Source organism: Rosa rugosa, chromosome 1 (genome assembly GCF_958449725.1).
Source record: "Rosa rugosa chromosome 1, drRosRugo1.1, whole genome shotgun sequence".
In the NCBI taxonomy this organism is placed as follows: Eukaryota; Viridiplantae; Streptophyta; class Magnoliopsida; order Rosales; family Rosaceae; genus Rosa; species Rosa rugosa.
Window position 1 is genome coordinate 20,520,270 of NC_084820.1, and position 24,061 is coordinate 20,544,330.

The 24,061-nt window shown below is 37.8% G+C and overlaps 4 protein-coding genes across 5 annotated transcripts; 2 read left to right on the plus strand and 2 right to left on the minus strand.

The window, feature by feature from the left end:
• The first annotated feature begins 196 nt into the window (after positions 1-196).
• Positions 197-5,069, plus strand: LOC133723202 (uncharacterized protein At4g38062). The gene is made up of 2 exons (XM_062150020.1): positions 197-361; positions 1,083-5,069. Exon 2 carries the CDS (start codon positions 1,092-1,094, stop codon positions 4,920-4,922), a length of 3,831 nt encoding a protein of 1,276 aa, XP_062006004.1. The 5' UTR covers positions 197-361; positions 1,083-1,091; the 3' UTR covers positions 4,923-5,069.
• A 547-nt stretch (positions 5,070-5,616) lies between these two features.
• LOC133723209 (uncharacterized) lies at positions 5,617-6,770 on the minus strand. The gene is made up of 3 exons (XM_062150027.1): positions 6,420-6,770; positions 6,197-6,313; positions 5,617-5,984 (listed from the first exon to the last, which is right to left on the minus strand). The coding sequence occupies exons 1-3, from the start codon at positions 6,705-6,707 to the stop codon at positions 5,868-5,870; spliced, it is 522 nt and encodes a 173-aa protein (XP_062006011.1). The 5' UTR covers positions 6,708-6,770; the 3' UTR covers positions 5,617-5,867.
• Positions 6,771-10,767: 3,997 nt separating this feature from the next.
• On the plus strand, positions 10,768-18,317 carry LOC133723217 (mechanosensitive ion channel protein 2, chloroplastic). 2 transcript variants are annotated; one of them, XM_062150033.1, is made up of 14 exons: positions 10,768-10,900; positions 11,362-11,599; positions 11,704-11,763; positions 12,331-12,494; positions 13,179-13,302; positions 13,425-13,522; positions 14,013-14,126; positions 14,313-14,373; positions 14,762-14,911; positions 15,012-15,122; positions 15,351-15,518; positions 15,692-15,805; positions 16,509-16,565; positions 17,108-18,317. In XM_062150033.1, the coding sequence occupies exons 2-14, from the start codon at positions 11,522-11,524 to the stop codon at positions 18,035-18,037; spliced, it is 2,229 nt and encodes a 742-aa protein (XP_062006017.1). In that variant the 5' UTR covers positions 10,768-10,900; positions 11,362-11,521; the 3' UTR covers positions 18,038-18,317. The 2 variants fall into 2 exon arrangements, with proteins under 2 accessions (XP_062006017.1, XP_062006020.1); XM_062150036.1 differs by having other exon boundaries at positions 10,788-10,900; positions 11,450-11,599.
• A 165-nt stretch (positions 18,318-18,482) lies between these two features.
• LOC133723225 (O-fucosyltransferase 39) lies at positions 18,483-23,776 on the minus strand. The gene is made up of 10 exons (XM_062150045.1): positions 23,302-23,776; positions 22,173-22,268; positions 21,989-22,070; positions 21,747-21,817; positions 21,518-21,606; positions 21,191-21,394; positions 20,437-20,707; positions 19,798-20,025; positions 19,465-19,662; positions 18,483-18,972 (listed from the first exon to the last, which is right to left on the minus strand). Exons 1-10 carry the CDS (start codon positions 23,440-23,442, stop codon positions 18,763-18,765), a joined length of 1,590 nt encoding a protein of 529 aa, XP_062006029.1. The 5' UTR covers positions 23,443-23,776; the 3' UTR covers positions 18,483-18,762.
• Between the last annotated feature and the right edge of the window lie 285 nt (positions 23,777-24,061).

Consider the following 24,061-nt stretch of genomic DNA (forward strand, 5'->3'; position numbering starts at 1 on the left):
AAACCAGGGCCCAAATCAAAACCAAATGAAATCCACTCCCAACGGCTAGTTTTATCCTTTTGGGAAAACACCACCAAGTCTCTTTAACCTTTCAGTAAAGATAACGCCGTAAAAACCCCACAATAACGCCGTTAATAAACGTCCGTAAGAAAGATTTTCAAATCCACAAAGGGGCGAAATTCCCTCTTCTCTATTTTCAACGGCTACTTCTCTCTCTCTCTCTCTCTCTCTCTCTCTCTTTTCTCTCCGATTCTCCTTTTTTCCTCTCACATTCTTCAACAATCAAGAACAAACAACACAGAAACCTTTACCACAGTTTCGATAAATCCTAATGACGAAGAACCCATAATCGCAAAACCAGGTATGTTTCTGGGCTCACCTTTCTTTTTCTCAAATTTTGTTGGGTCTTCTGAAAGAGAAATGAAGAAATCTGGGGTTTCCAGTTTCAATTTTTTTTTTTTTTTTTTTTTTTGTGATTGTTGATTTGCTGGGTCTGGGAAATTCAGAGACTTGGGAGTGTTTCATAATATGTGTTTATGAATTTCCATATTAGGTTGGATCTAAGTTCTTGGGCTTTTGTTCATTTGTATGAGTGATTTCCAAGAAAATGAAAAAAGAGTTTGGTTATTTATAAGTATCATTTGTCCACAAATTAATTGAAAAGGCAAGTGTTTGGTTATTTATAAGTATCATCTTTTGATGAAGTTGCACAAGTAGTTTCTTGCAAATATGTGTCCGAAAGAATTGAACTGCTATAAGCTAAATTGCTGACATTCTTGTTGTTTTAGTTATCATTTGTTGTTATGAGTAGGCATTTGTGTTTGATCAAAGGTCAGAAATAAAGAGGTTGTCAAAAGCATGATTTGCCATTAGCAGTACTATCACTTTAGTTGCATTTTGTGTTTTGTTGTGTTACTACATTGTCCTTATGATTCGAAAGAACTGGTAATTTTATGGTTATATGGCTGAGGGTTTAAAATGAGTTAGTTACTTAGGCTGTTTGTATATGCTTAATGACTGCATATTAAAGTTTTGTTATGCCTGCGGATTATAAGTTCTTTCTTTTTTCTTTTTGCAAACAGTACTGTTGAATGCAGAAGAACATGGACAGCGTTTATGTAGAGCTGGATGAAGTTAAATCTGAGCTTGAGAAGCTCAGGACTGAATACAAAAGCAAAGCAGAACTATCCGAAAACTTGAGGAGAGCACACAACGAGCAGCTCAGTAAAGTCCAGGAGGCAAGTTTAAAAATCGAGAAGCAGGCTCAAGAACTGAATGAGAATGCAGAAAAGATATCCACAGCGCAGCAGATGTGTGAAGATCTCAAATGCAGTTTGAAAGATAAAGAGTCCATGATTCAACATCTCAGGGCTGCAAACGATAGACTTCGAGTTGATTGTGATGAGAAGTACCGAAAATTGGAAGAAACCAACAGAGTGTTGGCATTGGCTTTAGATGAGGCAAATGAGAGGAAAATGGATGAAGAGCAAACAATTCGTGCATACAAAGAAGAGATTCAAGGCCTCAAGGGACGTCTATCTGATTCACAGAAGAAATGTTTGGAAGTAGAGAAGAAAGCTAATGCATCAAAAGAACTAAGAGAAAGGGATGAGATGATTCTCAGAGTAGAGGAGGAAAATCGGAAAGTTCAAGATCAGCTAAAGTGGAAGAAGGAGCAGTTCAGGCATCTAGAAGAAGCACATGAGAAGCTCCGAGACCAGTTCAAGGAAAGTAAAAAAGAATGGGAGAGGGAGAAGTCTTCATTGCTTGATGAGATTTGTTCATTGCAGACAAAATTGGATTCTCAAACCAGAATTTCAGATGATCTTCAAAAGCAGCTGAAGATGTGCAACCATGCCTTGGCCCATGAAGAAAGCCGTAGAAAGCGTCTGGAAGTTCAAGTGTCTGAATTCCAAACACGCTTTACAAGTGGCTCTTTTGACAGTGAGGATGAAAAATCGCAACTGGAACGCTTGACTGCAGAGAGGGACAAAGAAATTGCATCTCTAAGGCAATCTCTAAGCACAAAAGCAACACTTCACAAAGAAATGGAATATCAAGCAGGGAAGCTACAGCAAGAAAATGAGGAGTTGCGGATGTCCCTCAAAGAACTCCAGGAAGCCCAAATCCAATCTGCACCAGGGTCACCTTCTTTGGCAAAGCTGCGAAGCAAGCTCAAAAGATTGGAGCAGATGCACAGAGATTCTGTTGCAGATCATAGGGCTAAAGAAGCTGAATGGAGCTCTCAACTGGAAAATATGACAGCGGACCTGAACAACTATAAGTCTGAGTTAGAGAACAAAGATGCAGCAATAACTGGGCTCAGGTTAGAATTGGAACAGATGCAGAGAGACCTCACCTCAGATCTCAGAGCTAAGGAATATGAATGTAGCTCTCAATTTGAAAAAATGAGAGATGAATTGAACATTTGTAAATATGAGTTAGAGAGTAAAGATGCAGCACTAAAAGAACTCAACATGGAAATGGAGCAGATGCATAAAGCCTGTACTACAAATGGTGCCGAAGATGCTGAGTGGAGCTCTCAACTTGAAAAGATGGCAGATGATGTGAAAAGCTATATTTCTGAGCTAGAGCGAAAAGATGCAACGATAACCGAGCTCAAGATGGAAATGGAGCAGATGCACAGGGACTGTACTACATATCGGGCCAAAGAGACTGAATGGAGCTCTCAACTAGAGAAGATGACAGGTGATCTGGAAAGCCATATTTCTGAACTAGAGAGAAAAGATGCAGCAATAACCGCCCTCAAGATGGAAATGGGGCAGATGCACGGGGACTGTACTACATATCAGGCCAAAGAGGCTGAATGGAGCTCTCAACTAGAGAAGATGACAGGTGATCTGAAAAGCCATATTTCCGAACTAGAGAGAAAAGATGCAGTAATAACCGAGCTCAAGATGGAAATGGAGCAGATGCACAGGGACTGTACAACATATCAGGCCAAAGAGACTGACTGGAGCTCTCAACTAGAGAAGTTGACAGGTGATGTGAAAAGCTATATTTCCGAGCTAGAGAGAAAAGATGCAGCAATAACCGAGCTCAAGATGGAAATGGAGCAGATGCACAGAGACTATGCAATTAATCAGGCCAAAGAGACTGAATGGAGCTCCCAACTAGAGAAGATGACAGGTGATGTGAAAAGCTATATTTCCGAGCTAGAGTGTAAAGATGCAGCAATAAATGAGCTGAAGATGGAAATGGAGCAGATGCACAGAGACTATACAATTAATCGGGAAAAAGAGACTGAATGGAGCTCCCAACTAGAGAAGATGACAGGTGATGTGAATGTCTTTAAGTCTGAGCTAGAGTGTAAAGATGCAGCAATAAATGAGCTCAAGATGGAGTTGGAAGCTTGTCACTCTCTAACTGTGCAGCTCAAGTTGCAAAACGAGGAGCTTTCTGTCATGTTATTGGTGTTGAAGCTTGGAATCTCTGAGGCTCAGTTGAAGATTTCAAATGAGCGTTCTGAAATGGTTCTTCTTGACAAAGAGAAAGAAGAGTATATATCTCTTTTGATGCAGCAAGTGGAGATGAAGAATGCTGCTCTGGTTATTGCACAGGCAGGTATCGAAGAAGAACGTGAGAAGGCTGCATTTTTATCTAGGAGGATTGAAGCTTTGGATCTCATTGAGAAAGAACAACTTCTAATGCAGGAAGAACTTGACAGGTACAAGGAAATGCTGGAGGACTCATCCAAGCATGAACTTTGCTTGAAACAGCAACTTTTGCAGATTGAAAGTGTTCTAGAAAGAGAACGTAGAGAAGTTAATGATGCCTTAGAGAGAGCAAATACTGAGTTGGCTGAGAAAATCAGTGAAGGAAGTGAAATTGAAATGGAATTGCATATATGGAAGTCCATCACTGAAAATTTAAGAACTGATCTTGAAGTAAGTCTGGGCATACGTAAAGAGTTAGAAGCTTCTCTTCTTGCAGAGGTAGATGTTGGGGAGACCATCAAGCAAGAGAATAAGGGTCTTCTTCGTGTTCTAGAAGAGAAAGACAAAACAGTAGAAAACCTCCAGCAGCAGATCGTGTTACTGGAGCAGAAGCTCCAGAGAACAGATGCAGATGCAGAAAATGCTGGTTCTGCACAAATAGAGGCAGCAATGTCCTTGGAGAAACTCCAGAACGAGGTCAGCCAGCTAGAGCATGAATCACTGATGAGAGAGTTCACAGGTGTTTTGCTTGCCCAAATTGGCGCAGAGAGACTATTTGAGCATGAGAAGGAGAAACTTATCCAACTTGTAGAAGAGAAGTACCAGAGAGTGAATGATCTCATGCAGCTTGTGGAGTCCTTGGAGAATAAGTTTAATTGCTCAGTAGTTTCTTTCTCTTCACAGCTAGCTGAAAAACAGGCAGAAATTAATCTCATCCATGATGCTTGGGAAGACATCACTGCTGCACAGATTATGGCTGCAGTTGAAAATGAAGAAAAGAAGTCAGTGATTGCGGAACTTGAGGATGAAATCTGTAGTTTACAGACAAAGCTGGAATCACAGCAGAAATCCTTGTATGATTCACAACAGCGAGCACTGGAGTTTGAAGCTGAATTGAAAACAAAAGAGCTGGAAGCGCAGAAACGGAGTGATCAGATGAAGACAAAGCTGAGAAATTCAGATGCCTTAATTGAAGAACTCAAGAGTGAAAGAAGAAATGTACTTGAAGATGTCATTAAGTTGTCATCAGAAAGTATCAGTCAGTTCTCCAGTACAGACAAACAACTGAGGGGTATGTTGGAAGAGATGGTGCTCTCTTTTGAAAACCAAGGTCCAAAAATGGATTTGGAATGGACTGATGAGTTTATTAACCCAGAAAAAGAGAATGTTTCTACGCCTACCATGATGAAGAAATGTGAAGTAATTTCTGACTTAAGATCTCCATTTAGAGACCTCAACACTTAGCTGCAATGTGAAAATGAAGCACGGATTCTTTATTTTTAACTTACGTGTATTAATTCATGCGCATGTAATTATTTTGTTTTTGACAAACAATTTAACCACGAATTTGATTACCAATTGTAAGTCCCCAAGTTAGGAAATTATATTTCTGCAGTTTTTTTAAGTTCATCTTGCAAATTTCCTTGTTTTAGCTATCATAAGAGTTTTAGGGGTGCATCAGATGCATTCTATAGCAGTTCATATAGCCAACAGATAAAATAAATAGATTCATCGGCAATACAGAACAATTAATATCAGAAATGATCTTCCTTAGTCAAACACTGAATCCATTACATGTGCATTTAAGTAACACGTCACCTCCATTAGAAACAACCAAAAGCTGCCTTCAATAAATTTCCAGGCATCTGGTAAATGTAGCAGTTGACATGGTACCCTAGATAACAGGAAAGTATCAATCTTGGTGGTCGATTTTGAAAGTTAAAATAACCTATAGCTCGAAGTAAAAGCCTGTAACTAGTTTGGGATTGTAAAGGTCAAGCTAAAGAGTGTGAAATTCCCCCCACCATTTACCCTCATAATTCTTGAGCAGAATGCAGCTTTCCTGTAAGAACAGACTTCCCTTGTATATATGTTTGAGACTAATAGCAGGAACTAACCAGAGAAAGAAGATAAATGCTGGACCCCAACAACATAAAACTGTCTTAAATTCTAAAAGATGGATAATTTGCAGCTTAAGATTTTGATACAATATAGCCAATGAAAATTACGAGAATGTATCTGAGGTACTATAAATGATGCTTACACAACCTCAGTCAATCTCAAGGTATGAATTGATATGAACTTTGCTTTCAAAGCTATGAATAATACATCAATCTCATGGTATTAATTGACAACACTGGAAGGAAGTAAAGATGGCACCGAGCACTACAGGGATACCAAAAACTATCCCTAAACCCTCCTGCTAGATGAAGCTGACTTTCTTGAAAACTCAGACAATCCCTGCCTCAAAGCTCCAAGGTTCACCCCATTACCAACTAAAATGCTTGTCACCCCCATTTTCGATACCTGTAAATACCATTTGACAACCATATATTTGTCAAAGCCCGGAAAGAAAGATAGTTGAGAACCATCAACCATTTGTATTAATTAATTAACACTAAAAGAAGAACAAACACAAAAATGGTACAATATATACAAACTCATTTCAACCATTCCATGTAAAAGTACCCTATCCTAGATGAAAACCAGGGCTGTAAAATGGGCTAGTCAAATTTTACCGCATGAATATTCCTATCCTCATCATCAAAGAATAGCATTGAGGTAAAGGGCACCCCCGTTGTTGCATGAATATTCTGAAAATGCTTTGTTTTGTGAGTACTGCTCGGGAAAATCTCCTGCACACACACGTAATAACAGTTAAGACTTGACAAACCAAAATGATCTAACAACATCATTGAAACAAAACTACAAACTCATAAGAAAGATCATAAGTTTTGAGACCTGGGTCACAAAGAAGGAGCTGATGCCCAAAGTTTGAAGGAACGATTTGGCTACATCGGGAGTTGGGGATCTTGAGGCCACGGCCATTGATACTCCCTTTTCTTTGAGAGCATGCAATATGGGCAAGGCTTGTGGGTACAGATATGGCATGTCATCTTCTTCAAATTCGCAGTAGAAAGGCCAGAGAGTGTAGTCGAGATCGAAGACGACGAGAGAAGGTAAGTTCTGGCTGTGTTGTGTGATTATCTGGAGAGCTTTGTTCTTCACCTCCTCGTTGTCGTCTCCCATTTCCTCGGGATTTGGAAGTTTGATCGGGTTTTCTGACTTTTCTTCGTCCCCTCAAATTGATTGGTTAGTTTAATGTGAAAAATAAGTAACGCTGAGGTGGTGTAAGCTTAATGCAAAATGGGTAATAGCAGCCGATGCATGCCTTTGCCCCCAACTTCTTACATAGTGTATTTCTCAACAGGGTCTTGTAGCCAATGAGGGCCAATTTCACAGCAAAACATATTCCTAGCCATAGTCAATGTTGACCGGGCTAAAACATGAGCAATTTGATTGTACTTCTTTCTAACATGTTTCCATTTAACCATCTCTAATTCTGCAGTCGCATGTTTGAAATCCTCAATGACAACCCCAATCTCACTCAAGTCAGATTGTCAGAGTCATTAAAAATCTAGAGCCTTCAACACATTCAAACTTCAAAGCATTACCTTCAATCTCAATTTTACTAAAACCCAACTCTTTACAATAAAGCATTCCACACCTCAAAACTGCAACTTCCGTTACTAACGAATCGAGTGCCCCATCGACAAGAACAACCAAGGCACCTTGCGGTCTTCCAAATTCATCTCGTATTACTTACTACACGAGTACATTACAGCACATGCAACATCAAAATGAAGCTTCACCCAATAAGGAGGAGGAGACTCCCATATAGAAGAAAATTGTTGTTTATTTTTCCACTATTATAGTTACAACTTTTTTTTTTAATAAGTTGTAACTTTTTTTTCCGAATAATATTACGCTGTGACTTGTAAGTGTTCAGTTAACTAACGAAAACATTTACAAGAATTACAAACAACAGCCTCAAGTGCAAAGATATACTCAAATTTTTTATATGGAAAATGTCTCATGTGTCATCAATGTGAATGTGAAATGTACATTCCATTGAGAAATTATTCAACATTTTGAAAAAAAACAAAAAAAGACAAAAAATAAAAATAAAAACCTCATTTAGGTGTCTACTGGGGGCAATAATCATATTACTGGGGGGGGGGGGCAATAATTATATTATTAAGGGCCAATAATGTTTCTACTGGGGGGCAATAATATGATTATTGGGTATTATTAGAGGGCAATAAAATCGGCAGCCGGAATCCGGTAGCCGGAATCAAGATTCCGGTGACTGGTTGCTGGATTCCGGTCGCCGGAGTCCGCTGCCGGCCACTGGTCACCGGAGTCCGGCAAGGTCTCTGATGACTTCTCTCTCTAAGTGACAAAGAAGGAGAGGGCAAAATTGTCCTAAAAATAAATAAAAAGGAATAAAAAAATACTTAATTGGGTATTAGGGAAATGATCTTTTATAGTGTGTTTGGATGAAGAATTTCCAATTTCCACAGAGATTCTTAAATGACAAGAATTATGATTCTAGGAATTAAATTCTAGTAATTGAGAATTCCGTTGTTTGGATATCATCATATAGAATTTCAAAAATGACGAGAATTCAAAGTATGGCAATTGTTACTTATGACTCAATTAAATGAGAGCAGAGCAAAGCATTCATCAAAAGAGCGAAGAAAACAAGAAAAACAATTAGCACAATGACATGTATAACCAATTCACAATGGCATCAACAGTAAGCATAAATCATTCAGAACCTATAATACCATATTAGCAAATTCAGCCCTTTGTTCATGTAAATAGCAAACTAGTGAAGCAATTTTGACATAATCTATTTACAAATTTTGCTTCCATGCCTCTTTGCAGCAACCAAATCATCATCATCATCACTCATGAACCAAAGCAACAGCTACAACAACAACAAGAAAAGATATAGAGTAAATAATTAGAAGATGTCATTTTTTTTTAACACCAAATTCATATTCAACAAAACCCCATTCTTTTTTTTAGTTGCCTCAGAAGTACAGTTGAAGCCATAGTAATTCAAGAATCTTGTTCATTTAGAGAACTAAAATTAGAATACACAAAACCATTTTTTATTAAATATAATGACAATCCATTTCCCCAATACAAGTCACCCAATCCAGTTTTCCTTCACCAAATTATAATCAAGCTGTCCAGTGGAGGTGAAACAAGGATGACACTGTCTCCTCTAACAATCAGATTTGGAAGGAGCGACAAGAGAGGGTAGAATGATGAAGGCGAGACAAGAGTGAGGGACTGGACGAGCGGCGAGACAGGCGGAGGAGGAGGAGACAAGGGAAGCATTGGTGGAGATGGAGAGGCAAAGGGTGCGTCGTGGTGGAGAGTAGGCTCAAGAACCTGTTGCTGGCACCACCCATTTTTATTAGGATTTGGGATTTGGGTTTTGGTTCTGGTTGCAGAGTCGATAAACAATGATTTGGTAGAAAAAAAAGGTACATACAGTGAATTAGCTTAGAAGGAATTGACAAATAACGTCTACTTTTGAGGGAATTGAAACTGGAAATCTCGACCTCGAATTTTCTTCTGTGTCATTTACAGATTCTGTGGAATAGGATACCAAACGGGGAAATCTGAGAGATGGAATTCTGAAATCCTGAATTTTAATTAAATTCCAGCGTATTTTCCTGCATCCAAACACACTCTTAGAGTGTTTGGATAAGTGGGCAATCTGTTAGAGTGTTTGGGTAAGTGGAGTTAATTAACTCCAAAATGGGGTAAATGATCATTTCCCCTTAATACTAACCTCCAAAAGATATATTATATGTAAAATAGAATATAAAATTGACATATTAATTCATAAAGAAAGGAAATGGTTCAAGCCGAAGTACCAGCAAAATCATCGTAGACCAATTTTGATTCAAAATTTTGGTTTGAGCTTTCACAAAAATGACTGATCTCTCAATCACAAAGCATTTCTCTTGGGACCTTAAAGACACATTCTATAAAGCTAAATCTTTAAAGTAAGCTAAACGAGGTGGCATCAAATCAACGTAACACGTAACCGATGAGTAAAATAGCGCAACGGTCGTTACAAAACCTAGAGTTTAGAGATATGGTCACGTTTATCAAATCACATTAGGCTTCCTTGTACACAATCAAAACCCTAGAAAACAAGTGTAAACAATGCTGCAATCAAATTTGTAGAACGGAATTGATTATAATTGGATTCCTAGATTCGTCTTGCGTATTATTAGGGCAACTCCAACCATGGGGTGCCAAACTCAAAATTGGCCAATTATAAGACTTTGCATCTCCAACCAAGGCTTTTTGGTGGATCTGGTCTTATAAATATAAGACTTGGAGCCATTTGAAGTCTCATATTTGAGACTTTTCCAAGACCAGGACTCGACACTGTTCATGGGGGCCAGCATGTGGGCTGTCTCAGCCCAAAAGAGGGAGGAACGCGCCAGGGGTGGAGAAGGAAGGAGACGCGCGCGCCATTTGAAGGGAAGAAGGTCAGCACGCGCGCCAAGGAGCTGGAGAGAGAAGGTGAGGGGCTTTTTCATCTGCAGACGTGGGGCCCGCGAGCATTTTCTGTCCCCTGCTGACCGTTAGAACCCCCAACGGTCATGAAATCGGCGGTCCTGATTGATCAGGTTTAAATATGGACGGTCCGATGTGCCCTTTTTTTTTTTTTTTTTTTTTTTTATACTCAACAGATCCATTTTCAATCTGATGGCTCAGATTTAAGGGGAAAAAACTTATCAACGGCTCTTATTAATTGAAGAGTTATTATTTCCTTTTTGTTTCAAAAAAATTTAAAAAATTACCAGAAAATTGAGGGAAAAAATATACCCGTTGGAACAGTACAACAAGGGATTAATAAGAATAATTTTTAAATATTATGATAAAATGTTAAATTATTTATTTTTACCTTATTTAATTAAATTAACATATTTTTAATATAATATTCATCAAAATTATACTCATATTATATTTTAGTCAAGAATAGTGAAAACAGCACCCTCATATAGCACCTCATGGTTGGAGATGAGAATTGAGTCCTATGTGAATAGTGCAACAAGGGGGTGCTAAAATGAGAATAGCACCCCCAAATAGAGTTTATGGTTGGAGTTGCCCTTAGTGACGGATTGTGGCGATTAAAACAGCAATAGCCATTGTCACAAAAAATAAAAATAAAAATAAAAATTGCAAAATGAAAAAGCCAAAAGGTCCTCCAAAAACTCCACGTGGCCAAAAAACTCATTTTGTCTGGAAAACAAACCCAAAACGAATAACACCACCACCGTCGTCGTCGTCGTCTCTTGTTCAATTCCGTCGTAAAGCCTCTGAATTTCGCTTCGTCTTTCCAGGTAATCTTTCAAACCCTAATCAAACCTTCGTGCCGGAGCCTCAAAGTCTTGATCTTTTCTTTGTTTTTGTTATTGTTTTTGGTGTTTATCACAAGTACATGAACATGTAAATTCAAGAGCTGAAACTTGCTAGGGTTTGGGCTGCTGGGGATTAATTAGTGAGAAATAGTTTATCAAGGAACGTAATTGTTAGTAGTTTACGATGCTATTTGATTGGGATTTTGATTTTTACAAGTTTTGGTGTTTCTGGGTGTGGAGAGATTGATGCATTGAGTAGTACGAAAGATTGAATGTGTAGGACTATTTTGAGGGAATATGTTCAATGTGATGGGTTGAGTTGTTTATTATGTGCTAATTTATTTATGCACAGTGAAATTTTGACTATTTGAACAGTTGGTTGATGTTGCATTTTAAGAGTGTTATTGGGTGTAGCCGTGATGAAATATACTTGAATGTTTCAGAGCTGGTGAGAGTCCTTCATTTTGCTGACTCTGGTTCTGTGTTGCTGTGTTGTCGAAGACTGATTGATCTCTTCGGGAATATTTTCAGTGTTACTTGGCTTTTGAAGGCTAGGTGGTATTGAGTTGCCTTATGATCTGACCTACTCATTGCAATCCAATAATGGTCCTCACTGGTTCGTTGCAATTATCCCATGGATTGGGACTTTGCAAGAATCAGGGGTACCAGAAACAGTTTAAGGTACTACAAGACTCTTGTTTTTTTTTTTTTTTTTTTAACTTTCGTATCATTATTATCCAGCAATCAATTTTTGTTAATTTGTAAAGTAATTTCATTCTTTACAGAGGGGAATAGGATGGGACAAATTACATCTATCATGCACTCCCCTTACATCTCGAGTCTCGGTATGATCTGTGCCTGAACACTTTAGATTCTCACCCCGCGTAAATAGTTTGTGTTACTCAAGCATTGCATTGCCAATGACTTGCAGTGATTAAACTTGTGGAAGTTCTCAAAATTACAGACAAAATTTGGAAAGTAATCAAAATTAATACCAAAAGCAGATGGTTTTAAGTGCTATAGATGGCATATTATATGATCTATTTTCTATTCATTCTCATCAAGTGGCTAAACTGTAAATCAAAAGTAGAGGTTTGGAATATTTGAATATATTATGGGTGGCACCTTCTTACAAGCTTCCCTTGGAATACTGTCATATTGATGCTCTCAGGCTTTATGGAACTGTAGAGACTCTCAGGAAATATGTTTAGAATTATCTCCTGTTTCCAATACGAGGTCTAAGACCTTGGTCTTGAGTGGATTTTTGAAATCTAATTTTCTATTCAGCAAAACCATTTCTTAAAACTAGAGGGTTTGGCTAGGGTTGCATCTTTTTAGAAGCTTGCTCTCTTATTTTATGGATTCTTTGGAGAGTCAGAAAATAATTATGAGATTTATATTTTCTTAAACAGTTTCAGAAACTGGATTCTTGGAGTATTGGTTTATCAGAGAATGTATACAGGCCCATACATACTGTACCTCACAGATATCATGTGTTTAAGTGCCATTCATCTGTAACATCAGGCCAATCTTTTGGCCAACATGGCTTGAAGACAGCTACCATGGTGTTGAAAAGGTAATTTTTGTCATTTGATTTTCTCTGGACGCAGATATGCATATTCATGCCTTACACTTATGGTTTGTTTGCTTTATAAATTTATACTACAATAATTTATGTTTGACAATGCTATACTTTTTTCTGGCTTTACTTTAGTTTCCTTCCAATGTTTGGTTCTACTTCTTATTTTTATTGTTTTAGTTTCTTTCATAAAAACATTGTTTGGCTTGATTGTATGATAAGGAAACTTAGTTACAGTACCAAAACATGAGAAGAGCATCTTTTTATTTTGAAGATTAAGTTGCAAACCTTTTGTCCCATTAATGGTAATAGGTATTTGGTGGCCTGGATGAGTTTCAGGAAGGTTATTTTGATGTATCATGTTTGACTCTGTCATTAATATCCTACTCTCCCTACTTATGAGCAACAATAATATTTTTGACCTCTAGTAACAATGGTAGATGACAATAAAACCACTCAGGAATATTAGTCTAGACAAGTTAGAAGGATAACTTGGTGTTTTGGCTTGGTTAATAGTATCTGGAATTCCATGAGATACTTGTATGATCAGTTGGTGCATATACTGTAAACGCAGGTTTTCATGTTTGTCAGTAGTCTATGGTGCCATCTCTAGCGCTCTACATTTGTGATTTGTGGAGTCTTCTTTTCTAGATATTAATAAACAGTTCTTTTATTATGCAGGTCATATGATGTTTTGCAAGGTTATCCTCTTGTATTCAAATTGGTTCCATCAGTTGGCGTCATTATATTTGCCATATGGGGTCTCACACCACTTATGCGTCTGAGCAGAAACCTAATCCTTAGTGTATGTTTATCCGCATGTCTGTTCATCATTGTTTATATAGTAATTGTAGTTAAATTTTGCCTTCATTCTGGATTGGGACGTACACCTGATAATATTAACTAGTTTTTCATAACCTCCTGCAGAAGAATGATAGCAGCTGGAAAAAGAGTAACACACACTATGTTACGAACTCATATATTCAACCTTTGCTCCTATGGACGGGAGCAATGCTCATTTGCAGGTGTCCTTGTGTTGTAATTTTGTGGTTATCTCTAAGTTTTATCTTTTCATGAGAAGTATTAAACAGATCCAAAAACAGCTGCTTCCTCCACCAAAACAATTTTGAAATAATAAAAGTGAGAAAATCTAAAAGTTCTCTAACGAAGAAGGAATTTTGCCTAAAGTGGATATCTAGTCAAACAACTGTTTTGGAATCTTATGGAGAGAAAATTCAACATCATTACAAGTTTGACTAGTTTCTTTGCCTTCAACTATGTAGTCAGCATGATTATAGAAGTGGAACAGTTGTTAATCCTTTCTCACCAACAAAGTTCTTTTTCTTCTACTATAACAATGTCAAAATTGTTCCATGGTATTACTGTTTGTACCTCAAAAAGAGAAAATGCAGGTGACTGAAGTTCCCCCAAAACAGAACATTTGGAGACATTTTATAAATGTGGAGCCTATCACCTTTGGAAGTAATGTACTGATCACAGTGGTTTTTCTTGCAGGGCATTGGATCCAGTTGTTCTACCTACAGAAGCTAGTCAGGTCGTTAAGCAACGGCTTTTGGACTTTATAAGATCGCTGTCAACTGTTCTGTCTTTTGCCTATTGTTTATCAAGGTCGGCCTATTTATGTTTTTTTTTTTCTTTTTTCTTTCTTGAAAATGCTCGACTGTAGACTTAAGACTTAAGACTTAAGACTGTTAGGCCACATGCAGTCTTTCTATACATGTTAAGAACTGTGTTTCTGATTACCAGTACTCTTCAATGCAATGAAATTAACACTTCTCTAATTCTTTTACGCAGTTTGATCCAACAAACACAGAAATTATTTATGGAGAGTAACGAGTCCAGTGATACAAGAAATGTAAGTATTAAGTGCTATAAGTATAATCTAAGTTGTTGTTACAATTTTAGACTTGGTAGCTGTGGAGTGTGGACTAATGATTAGAGCCATGAAAATCAAATAGTTTATCTGTTCATGCACATCTCTTTAAATAAGCTTGACCTCATGTACCATGATCTTATATTTCAGTCACTGGTCTTTCATTTATGTGCATAACTTGTTGAAGAGGCACTCAAATATCATCAATATGCTTTGTTAATTCCAATAACATCTAAGGTCTAATTATTGTGTACATTAATAGCATTGGCTATAATAAAATTGGATATTCAACATATCAACCTGCCATATGTCTCTCTCTCAAGTGCTTTGTAGTTAATTCTTAACTAATTAGCTCTTTCATTTTGAACAGATGGGTTTCCAATTTGCTGGGAAAGCTGTGTACTCTGCTGTATGGGTTGCTGCTGTTTCGTTATTCATGGAGTTGCTAGGTTTCTCTACCCAAAAATGGCTTACTGCAGGAGGTCTTGGGACAGTCTTATTGACTCTGGCTGGCCGTGAGGTGAAACCCTTTAATTTTGTTCCCCAATTTTCCTTGTTTTCCTTTAAATAGCTTAGTTTATTTTATTTTGTTGACCCACAATTTCTTCTTCTAAATGTAGATATTTACAAATTTCCTGTCAAGTGCAATGATTCATGCCACCCGCCCTTTTGTTGTGAATGAGTGGATTCAAACTAAAATAGAAGGCTATGAAGTATCTGGCACGGTTGAGGTTTGTATTTGAGCACTCCATATTCATTCTTTGATAAAATAGCATCTGAAAAGAAAGATATTATGCATAATCTTGTTAAAGAGAAAGATATTAGGCACGATTTTTTTGGTGAAGATATATTATATTTGTTCACCAATAAATTTACTGTGGTGTTAACAATTTTATTCCATGTTTGCAGATATTTTAAATTACTTTATATAGTAATCTGGGTCTTTTTGTCACATGTAGCATGTAGGTTGGTGGTCGCCAACTATTGTAAGAGGTGAAGATCGTGAAGCTGTACACATCCCAAACCATAAGTTCACAGTGAATGTTGTGAGAAATCTCACTCAAAAAACTCATTGGCGTATCAAAACTCACCTTGCCATTAGTCACTTGGATGTCCATAAGATAAATGTAAGGAGTAAGATCTGATTTTTCTATATGCATCATAATCACTGTGTTAAAAAATTCTGACCAGACTAAAGATCATCTGTTTGTATCAATGTGTTCACAAGATTACTGTATGACTTTCAGTAGTATTGAAATTAGTGGTTGACTGGTTGTTGATATCTCTTATATGTGCGCAGAGTATTGTTGCCGACATGCGCAAAGTCTTGTCCAAGAATCCTCAAGTGGAACAGCAGAGGTTGCATAGAAGAGTATTTCTGGAAAACGTTACTCCCGATAATCAAGCTCTCATGGTTAGTGCTAAATATTTTTACGTTCTTACAGAGTTACAGTATCCACATTTGTAAGTCTCTTCATAGGATCTCTGTCAAGTTTTAACATTTAGTTTCAAGTTAATGTCTGATTTATATCGGAAGACATTTGGGCCCTGCTGCAGGATCCAAAATGTACATGTCAGTTTTAAATTGCCAACAAGATGATGAAGTTAAAAAACTAAGCAACATCATTAAGGAGACATATAAGTGCCGTTTAGGCAAGTGTTTGTTTTTGTTCTTCTTTGTCTTTCTATTTTAAAGTTAATGAGACGGAGAAAATGGAGCCAGCATTGGAGAATGTTACATCAACGTAACGTGAGGAGGAAATGAAAGAGGATACATAAACCTAAAAGAAAAAACTATTTACCATTGTTTGTGCCTTTGTGGTTTGTTGTTTAATGGAGCCAATAAATGAGAGAGGATAGAAAAAATGTCTACATTTTCCATGGTTTATATTCTATGAAAATCCTATATGTTTCTCCTCCCTCGAAGATCTATCTTCTCTCTTTCCACTATCATCTTTGTTTTGGTTCTCTATCATTAGTTAAAATGAAAAGAAAAAAATAAAAATGCTACCAAAAAACAGCTGCATGCTTTCTTCTTTTCCTTTTCCTTTTCCTTTTTCTTTTGGGAGGGGGGAGGGTTGTAATCTTTGTGCATTAATATTTTGTGCATATTGCAGATCTTGATTTCCTGTTTTGTGAAGACATCACATCATGAAGAGTATCTCTGTGTCAAGGTAAGGGCTTTTTGGTTCAGAAAATACCAACAGAATGAAGGCTTTAAATAACAATCAGCTAATATCCAAGTAGGCTGATAAAATGTCTAGCTAGTTACTCAAAAAACTAAAACTTTATTTTCAAATATGCATGCTTCACCCAGTTCCAATTATGCATAGCAACATATAATCCCCAAAATGTTAGAACCCAGATGCATTTAGTTAATGTGACCACATATACAAAGGTCGGTAGTGAGGCCAAGCATGATTGATTTACTTGCTGCTATAGGATCACTTTGGAGAGATTGCAGCCAGAGTTGTTAGTCCATCTGGGCAGAAACTTCATTTGTTATAATTGTCCTTTTGACCCCCAACTTATAATTTATAACATGAACGAGGAGTGGGCATAGATGATATCATCATTACCTAGGAATTATAATCAAAACAAACAATTGTCTTAATTAATGTAGATTGTTTAAAGAGTTTTGACTGTTTTATCATAATTTGTCTCCATGACACCATTGATGGTTAAGCTTACTAGTATTTGAATCTCTGACCAATAGGAAGCTATACTCATGGATCTTCTTAGAGTCATCAGCCATCACAAGGCCCGACTTGCCACACCAATCCGTACAGTGCAGAAAATGTATAGCGATACCGACTTGGACAGTATGCCATTTGCGGACTCAATGTATAGTCGTGGTGGAGTATCACCTAGACGCCCGTTGTTGCTAGTCGAACCCTCGTACAAGATAAATGGAGAAGATAAAAAAAAAAGTCGTTCAGTGCAGACCAGTGGAGAGCGAGATGGGAAGGCCACAGTGCGGCCACAACCTGACTCCAAGGTGGATGCTAAAGTTGCTGCAACATCAGTATCGGACTCCAAGACAACACCAACATCTGAAACCAAGGGAGATGCCAGGACGCCAAATTCAATCCCCAAGGACAACCCCACTGCTTCAAAGTCATCTCCTTCTGATCCCAAAGTAGTTGATAAAGCAACAATCAAGTCAAGGTCGAACTCCAATACAAATTCTAAAGATGCAGAAAAGTCTGATTCTGACTCCAAGGCTGCGGACCCGATATCTAATCATTTGACGGAGAAGATGTCTGGCAGAAAGCAACTGAATAATGCAAGTGGAAATGTAGTTCAGAGCACTTCTAGTAATCCTGCATTTTCCTCATCTGCAAGTGGTGCTGACAAAACGGGTGGATCAATGACATCCCCAGTGAAACAAGAAGGTGAAAAGATGCCAGTTGCAGAGCCACCAACAACAAGACCTGCTCTAGAAGAAAATATAGTCCTTGGTGTTGCCTTGGAGGGCTCAAAGAGAACCCTTCCTATTGAGGAAGGAATGGCTTCCCCTTCATCTCACACTGATGCAAACGATTTGCCTTCTTTCCGGAAAGGAAATTCGTCTTCAAATACTGACAAGGGTAAGAAAAATGATCAAGTTCCAGCTGCACCAGGCACAAGTTCTGATAATGAGTGAATTAGGAAGGATCAGGGGAGGTTGTGGCAGTTGACAATTAAGTAAGTCTTTTAGATAGTCACTCCATGAAGCTGTCTTCTCAAGACTGCGTTTTACACTGTACTTTCACACTGTATTCTTTATTGGTATTGTCATTGTTAAATGGCGCAGCATTTGTTGGCCTTTTTCATCGAGCCATCAACATACCAAAAAGAAATACAAGCGTCTGTTGAATATGAATAGTTTATTTTCAAATTGAAAATATGAAGTAGGGCCATTTGAGGCAGATCTGCTTGGTTTATATGATTGCAAAGATGCTTATACATGGCCTTGATGCAAATTATAGTTCATGTTCAACTATAGGCAATGTTTGCTTTCAACCGAAAATCAGCTGAATTGTATGATTGAAAATGCTACATACATATGATTCCAATTGGAGTAAAGATGTTTCTATGTATAGAAGTAATTGGAGTAAAGATGTTTCTATGTATAGAAGTAATCGTGCATAAACCAGTAATATTCAAACACAATGACAAGTACAACCCCCCTTGTACGCTATTTTTTACCTAATAGGCTAATACCATCCACAGAACACCTATTGCACCTATTGAAAATAATTCCTATACTGAGTAACAGAAATGGGGATTGTTTTATTTACCAATACTAAAAGATACTATTGTGGTGATACAATAATCGGATACCGAGGGTAGCCTCCTTCAGTCCTTCAATATCACAATAATCTCTTCTCATGCTTGGCACATGCAGTCCGGGGCAGGATAAGTGTATATCGACTGCTTAGGCTTTCTGAACCTGATCTGTCCTTGTCTGTTTTCATGGCCTTCTACTACTGATTGCTGGAAATCTGACCAAGTAATGCTTTTGTTAAGGAAGAGTTGACCCAATAAACCCATGCTTGGCCTAATCGTCTTCAAGTTCTCGTAAGTTCGATGCCCTACCTGTTGACACCACAAATTTGTTACCTCAAAATTTCAATAGAACTAGTGCAAAAAAAGTCTATGCTGCACCATATTCATGTGAAAGCGAAGATCTTATAATTATCAAAATTTTCTGAAGTGGAGAGTATTGACTATTCAGAACATAATACAACTCACCAAGTAAAAAGTTAATCACCAATTACCCTTTTTCATTTTTGTTTTCAGTAGACTCGGTAACTAGATGACGAAAATATCTTCCGTATGTGAAAAATGTCCCAAGACTAGCTAAATATGTTCCCATCTATTCCTGTACTGTTCATATATTCGAGGTTGAAATTGTTCCTTTACCCCGCCCCGGTGAGTCATTAATCAAAGATGTCCCATGAACTCCACTATGGACATGCTTGATCCATTATATTGATGTTGGCGGCAGCCCAAAGTATAAAGCAACATACTATGACCCTCTTCGACTTCTTAAGTAGTTTTGTCTAGAAATTGAAATGGGAGTCTTACCAATGCATTGTGCATGTTTCCTGGAGAAGCAGAAACAAAGATGTCACTGTGCATGCTGACGTAGTAATCAAGTGCAGCTAACAGAGAAGCCTTCCCTTTAATTTGGGCACGTTCTTCTGAAGAAGCAAGGCTCTTTTTTTCTTCCATCAGTGGAAACAAGTGTCGCAAATTTGCAATCCTAGCTTCCCCTCCGTATACCTGGAAAATGGAATGACTTCTAGAAATAAATTCTGGGAACCAGGGAACATTAAATTTGAACTTCCAATTGACAATCACTAATCACTTTAGGCTGAGCATTAGCTATGAATTCAAAAAAAAAGGAACACTGTGAACCTTGTGGGAAGCAAGATAGAGACGAGTACTGTTGTCAAATCCCAGTGCAGCAAGCACCAACCCAATCTCTTCTGGAGTCAATGGACAACGACCCTGACTCCTCAACTCTTTGTCGGTGAATTGGGAGTTAAGAACCCTTCCCTGCCAAAGCACTTGCCTGTATTTGGCCAGAGCCAGCTTTTCAGCTTTTCCACCACCAAAATCACAAGCTGAATGAGCTGCCATATCCTGTGGAATGACAAGATATATAGTTGAGCATACGACTCAAAACTTGGCTACCAGAAGGGCAGGTACTGGTAAATTCTGAATACATAACTATTAAAGTTGGAATAGTAATTTAAATTTCAATGTAGCTATAGTATTTAATGTTCTAAAACTCATTCACTGTGTGTGAGCCAGACATAAACATTGCAGGTCTGACATGTTTAGTTCAAACAAAGCAGCTCCTCAAGCAAATTATGTCTTAAGTTTCTCTGTAGCTTGCAAACTAGAGGCCGTATAATAGAAGAGGAACCAAAAAAAAGGAAAGCAAATTATGTCTTAAGTTTCTCTGTAGCTTGCAAACTAGAGGCCGTATAATAGAAGAGGAACCAAAAAAAAGGAAAGCAGACTAATCAAATGGATAAGCATCAAGCATACCTTATCAAATCGTAGATGTAGAACAACAAATTTCCCCGCCCCTTCTTTGCCTTTCACATTAGGCATCTCCAGCAAGTGATTGGTGCCGATTGCTCCACTTTTGCTAGAAGGATATCGAAGGCGGCTGATAAGAGCATCCCCAAGTGCTCTTATATGTGGGACAAAACTTAATGCTTGAAAATTCACCTTACAGCGTAGCCGCTGGATGTCCATAGGCAAGGTATCAAATGTCAGCCGATGAGAGAAAGGGGCAATTGCTGCAATTCCGTAGCTGGAGACCACAAATAATTCATATTAAATGATTAAATCTCAAATTGGAAGCCATAACTGTGCATTTTCTACACCTACTCAGACTAAGGGGGACGAAAACAACCATGTAAAAATTAAAGGTCATTAAAGCCCCTCAGAGCCACACTAGTTATGAGCTTATAATGATTTTCACCAAGTAGAATTACCTAAAGTTAATTTCCTTTTCTTGATGGAAAAACAAAACAAAGCAAGAAGAAAACAAACAGAAGGTCATAATTTGCACTGACGAATAGGGGAAATGGCATTTGCCAAAACTGATATTAGGCATTTGAAATATCACATGAACAATGCTCTATCCTCAAAATCAATTCGCTGCTTGTGAGGCATACCAGGAAACCAAAAACCATGTTTTCATTGATGGACAGCTTTATTCTCACCTAAATAATTAATGACCCTTGCGTTAGAAAAATGTAATATAAATGAACAGATTCAGGTAACCACTAACCTCTGAAGTACAGGCAATACATTCTCCAGATACCAGTTGGCTGAAGCATGAACAGGTGCTGTCTTAACTCTCGTAGCTCGGATGGCTGTTGCATAGTACTCCCTTGTGCTCCAGGAGAAGTCCGAAGGTAGCTCTTTAACTATGGATATATCATCCTTCAATACATTAATGAAATGATCAACATCAAATATATCCATGAAGGAGCTGCAGAGGAAGATTAAAAAAAGAAAAAAACCAATATCAGAATAATGTCCCACTCAGAACTCAAGAGATAAGTAACAATTATAACCAATGGAAAGATAAACCAACTTTTGGCTCTACAAGTACCTTGAATCTCGCCAAACAGGATTCACTTCAAGGTATGGAATCACAAGAGTTGCATTCAGTATTTTAGCAACAGCGACTGCATCACATATCTACAAACACAGCAGTGTTAAAAAGTTAACCCAGACTTCATATAATGTTGAAGAACACAAGACAAGATTGAAAATTATAAACAAGACTAAATATGGCGATACTAGACACTTTTCTGCAACTAGACACTTTTAATACCTACCCCCATCCTCTGCTGGTTCAGCCCTCCATCGAGAAATACTTGAATGAATCCCTCAGATTTCTCTGGTAATGCTGCATGAGATAAAGAATCAATTGAGGAAAAGTAACACTGACAAGATCAAAACACAGTACCTATCAGTAATAATACTTATCAGTATTATTACCTATCAGTAATAAACTAATAATACTTCACAAAGAATACATTTGTAAACAAAGTACCAGTGTTCTCTGTAAAATACTCACAAGGGGCAATTGATGGTTCTATGCAAGGTTTCCAGGCTTGGTTGGCCAATGGTGTCCACAACTCTGACAGTTCTTCTTCTGACTGGACAACCGAAAGATTTTGTTTTCAAACAAAAATGTACTGCCTACAAATCAGTTAAGTTATTGAACAAACACGTGTGCTACTCAATCAACTCTTACTCACAGTTTGGCGTTGTAAAGCACTCCTAAGAAGGCGTTGGTGCCTAGATTTTGGAACATTCCCTTCCTGTGCATTCGACTTCACCATCACATTCCATTCCTGCAAATTGTGCTCTATTTATTTGATGCTGATTTTTAAATAGGTGGAAATGCACTTATAAATCACTGAAATGGCACACCTATGTACTTGGACAAAAGTCACCTAACACATGATGACACAGCATTCAATTTGAAAAAAAAAAAAAAAGGAATATTGGCAGAAATTATACAGTGTTAAGTTTAAAGTCCAACTTAAAATGTAAAGGAAATGTGTTTCTTGGCACCCTTTTCCATCTTTTGCTCATCAACTCATTCTCAAATCTTCTTCTCTTTTTTTTTTTTTCCTTTTTTGTTAGCGCATTATATTTTCTGGTTTCTGATAACATAAAACCCAAGGTTTTGAGTTCCTAACCAAATACCAAAAGTCACAGAGAAGTCCAGCAATAATCTTTGATCCTCAGTTCGTTGGTGCACGTAATGACTATCGAAAAGCCACTAAACAAATCAAAACTAAAAGCTATATGAAATCCAGTCCACTCTTCAAGCTAGTCGAAGGAGCTACCATAATTAGACTAAGTTTCTTTACTAAATTTTCATTTGAATTTCTCAAAGCCCCAGCCACCCATCATCTGTATAATCATTTCCCATCAAAGGAAATATACTGCTCATGACTTCCTATTGCCATTTCAGAACTAGGAAAGAGCTCCCATTCTATATTTGACCACAATATAACTTTATAACTACATTCACCAAAACTGCTTCAAAGGGCTACACAATCGAGAGAGAGAATATATCCTAAAGGCTCCTTCTTTCCAGACATAAGAACAAAGCCAGACATTAATAAAGCCACATAATTTTCAGTAATGCAAAATTTTCCCTCAAAATAAGAAACTGGAAAACCTCATTTCTAGTCAGAATAAGCAGAACAAAGCTAGATACAAATAAAGCCACATTCATTTCAGCAATGCAACATTTTCCCTCAAATGGAAAACCTCATTTCTGGTCAAAATAAGCAGATGAAGCTAAAACTATATCCTTGGAAAAAAAAAATAATAATTATTATTAATTAACTAACAAGAAAGTGTGAACCATACCGAGAGCATTGAAGGTGAAGCATGACCAAAAGGGCTGAACAAACTGGGCAAGAAAATGGGAAAGAGCAGCAGCAAAAGAGCACCAAGTGCTCCTCCTCTAGGAGACTGGTACTCATTCTGGTACTGAAGCTTCAACCCCATTTTCCAGCAAAAAAATGGGTTCTTGAACCTTGAAACTGATCTGCAACTTCAAACTCAAAGATGGGTTCTTGAAAGATCGGTTCTTTGAAGATGGGTTTTGCTTGGCAGAGAAAACAACAAAAAACCCAGAAGAAGTATGAGAAAACAAACAAGAAGAAGCAGGGGCCTCAAGAGTAAGCCATCACTATCCAAGATGATAAAGAAGTAAAAGAGAGAGAAGGGTAGGGAGAGAGAGTAAAGGCACTTTAAGATGGACACCTGGCCTCTTGTCTCTGTATTGATTATGGGAACTGTGTCACTTGCAGGAAAGCACAGGTGGGTAAATGTGAGAATTAAAGATTGCGTTGTGTTACATGAAAAAAGGTGAACAAGAAACAAACACAGTGGTTGTACTAGAGCTCCGTTTACGTTTTTTAACAGACTTTAACATCAACACTGTTGAGCTTGAGCATATGAGGTTTTGGACCGTTAGGCTGTTGAGGGGTGATGATGAGGTCCTGTGCTTTATTGGACTGTGGTGTAGCACCGACACTACTAGAAGGGCCACTTTCATGGAATTGGGAATTTTGGGTGTGTGCGGTGGGTGAAAAATAAGAACGTTAAAGACTTAAAGGAGTCA